This window comes from Galeopterus variegatus, unplaced genomic scaffold, assembly GCF_000696425.1.
Source record: "Galeopterus variegatus unplaced genomic scaffold, G_variegatus-3.0.2 Scaffold6214, whole genome shotgun sequence".
Classification (NCBI taxonomy): Eukaryota; Metazoa; Chordata; class Mammalia; order Dermoptera; family Cynocephalidae; genus Galeopterus; species Galeopterus variegatus.
Genome location: NW_007732325.1, coordinates 27,158 through 29,742, shown reverse-complemented (window position 1 = coordinate 29,742; position 2,585 = coordinate 27,158). Strand labels below are relative to the sequence as shown.

General features: G+C 36.5%; 1 protein-coding gene across 1 annotated transcript in view; it reads left to right on the top strand.

Moving 5' to 3' along the window:
- Nucleotides 1–2,585, top strand: part of LOC103605986 (E3 UFM1-protein ligase 1-like) — a gene marked incomplete at its 3' end in the record, with an annotated part of 33,377 nt that overhangs the window by 3,957 nt on the left and 26,835 nt on the right. The window contains exon 5 of the mRNA XM_008590580.1: nt 681–811. Within this exon, the coding sequence (XP_008588802.1) occupies nt 681–811 (131 nt within the window). The remainder of the gene's footprint in view (nt 1–680; nt 812–2,585) is intronic.

Below are 2,585 nucleotides of genomic sequence, written 5' to 3'. Positions count from 1 at the left end.
TGTATTATCTTTTAATTTTTTTTCCATGAACTTTGTATTATCTTTTAATTCTATTTTTCCATGAACTTTTTTTGTCTTTTTGTCTTTTTCCGTGTCCGGCAACGGATCGCAACCCTCAGTGTTGCCCCTGTACCGGACCGGGGACCGGCAACGGGATTGCAACCCTCGGTGTTGCTCCCGCGCCTCACTCAGCCAGTGAGCGGGAACTGGTCTGTATGTGGGATCCGAACCCTCGGGCGGGAGCGCCGCCGCGCTTCTCAAGCGGCGCACTTATCCAGTGCGCCACCGGGCCGGCCCTTCCATGAACTTTTTGAAGCACCCTCGTATTCCTCTCTGTTAGTGTTAAAAGCTAGAGTACAGTCTGAATCTGTATGTGTTGGTTGTCTATATGTTGGAAGCTGCCTATATCTAGAAAGTTAGTTAAACAGTCATTTTTATTTTACATTAAAAGTAAATTTATTTAGCAATTTGACTCATTTCTTGGCTCTGCTATGAGATAATGAAGTTTCCTAGAACCTGAATCTTCATTTTAATTTATATATCTTGTATGCTTGTTGAAATTTCTCAATCACATGATTGATACAATATCAGCTTGCAGCATGAGTTGAGTATGACTCTACAAATTCATATGTGTAATTTTGTTTTTTCAAATTAATAAAAACTTATGTCTTTACCCCCAGGCACTAACTCAGCGACTTGGTAGAATTATCAGTGGACATATTGATCTTGATAATAGAGGAGTAATTTTTACTGAAGCTTTTGTAGCTCGACATAAAGCACGCATCCGTGGACTATTCAGTGCTATTACCCGGTAAGCATGTTTTAAAGTATGTGTGTTTGTTTTTTTTTGATCATTGTTTGTTTGCATTTTTTTCCCTAGCAGCTGAATCTTTTTTTTTAAACAAAATCTCATTTAGGTCCCCAGTCTATTAAACAGATAGAAGTGGGGGAGCTTTGTGAAAAGGGAGTGGGGATTCTAGAGTCCTAGAATGCAGCTTAACTCTCTCCAATCCACTTCTCCTTTTCCCTACCTTCACCACCCTCATAACCCCAGATGCACTTATGCGGAACGCAGTTTAAGAACTGCTGCCCAGATCAGTATATCAAAGTCACCCCGGAATCATGGAAAGAGTATGCAATTTAAACTCAGAAGAATTTCGGTCACAGCTCTATCACATAGTAGTAACCATGTAACCTTGAGCAGATGAGTCAGTCACTTAACTTCTTTGGGTCTCAGATGAGGCTAGATGATTTTAGTATCCTTTTTACCCAATAACAGTTTATAATTCTAATAAATAACAATTTTACTTTCAAAATCACTAATTTTTCTAAAATAAGAATTTCTGAAATGTTTGGATCCATGTGACAAGCTCTAGTTTTCAGAAAACTACCTTCTCAATTATTTCCTTTTGCCCTATGTCATCAACTTCATCTCAGTGGCTTTGTGTCCCACCNAAAAAAATAATTTTTAGAATATGAGTAATGAATGGTGCTTATGTACACATATTCTATTTATTACTTTTGGAGCAAACTTATTTCAACAAAAAATAAACATAAAAGAGAAAATTGAGAAAAACCATTACTCCTAATTTTTTTTACCTGTTCTTTTCTTCATTATTAGGAACTATTTGGATCAGTTAGCTGAAGAGGTAAATGATAAATTGCAAGAAAGTGGTCAGGTAACCATATCAGAACTGTGCAAAACCTATGATCTTCCTGGAAACTTTCTGACGCAGGTATTTTTTCTTAATAATAATGAGTCTTTTTAACAAGGAATTTTAAACAAAGAATTTTAATGGGAAGGAACAATCTGCACTTTCTTACCATCAATTAATTTATTGCAAGTGTGTGACTTGATATATGTTGTAGTAGTACATTTTGGGGATACTTCTTGAATGTTGATGACTCTAAAGAGACGGTTTAAAAATGATTACAATCTTCCTGAACAAAGAGACACTCTAAAAACAATTAATAGACTAAGCTCTAGTGCTGTCTTCATGCAGTACAAAGTATACCATAAGTGCATGTATTTATTTAATGCTTCTTATATCAGCTGTACAGAATCTTTAACCAGGATATCTACAGTTCTGATTGTCCAGTTATATTTTAAGAAATAACTGATGCTGCTAAACATCCTACAGTGCACAAGATAGCTCAACAAAGAATTTTCTTGACCAAAATATCAATAGTGCCAGCATCTTTTGATGTCACCGCTTTTGCTCCTCTGAAATGCTGGTATGATAGGAAGAAGATCCAAGGAATCTCACATATTCTTTTTAGGTACTTGTGCCAATGTTCAAATTAAATATCTTAATTTATAGTTTAGCAACAGTGCTACCTGAAAATAGAGGCTATTTCCTTTGGTTGTTTTCTTTTTTTTCTTTTCTTTCTTTTTAAAGTCGTTTGACATTTTGTAGTAGTAGAAAACCATTTGGTACAGTGGAAAGCACATAGGCCTTGGAGTTAAACACACCTTGATTTTAATCCTGTCTGTTCCACTTATGTATTCAATATTAAGAAAATTATTTGGGCCAAGCCCGTGGCGCACTCGGGAGAGTGTGGCGCTGGGAGCGCAGCAGCACTCC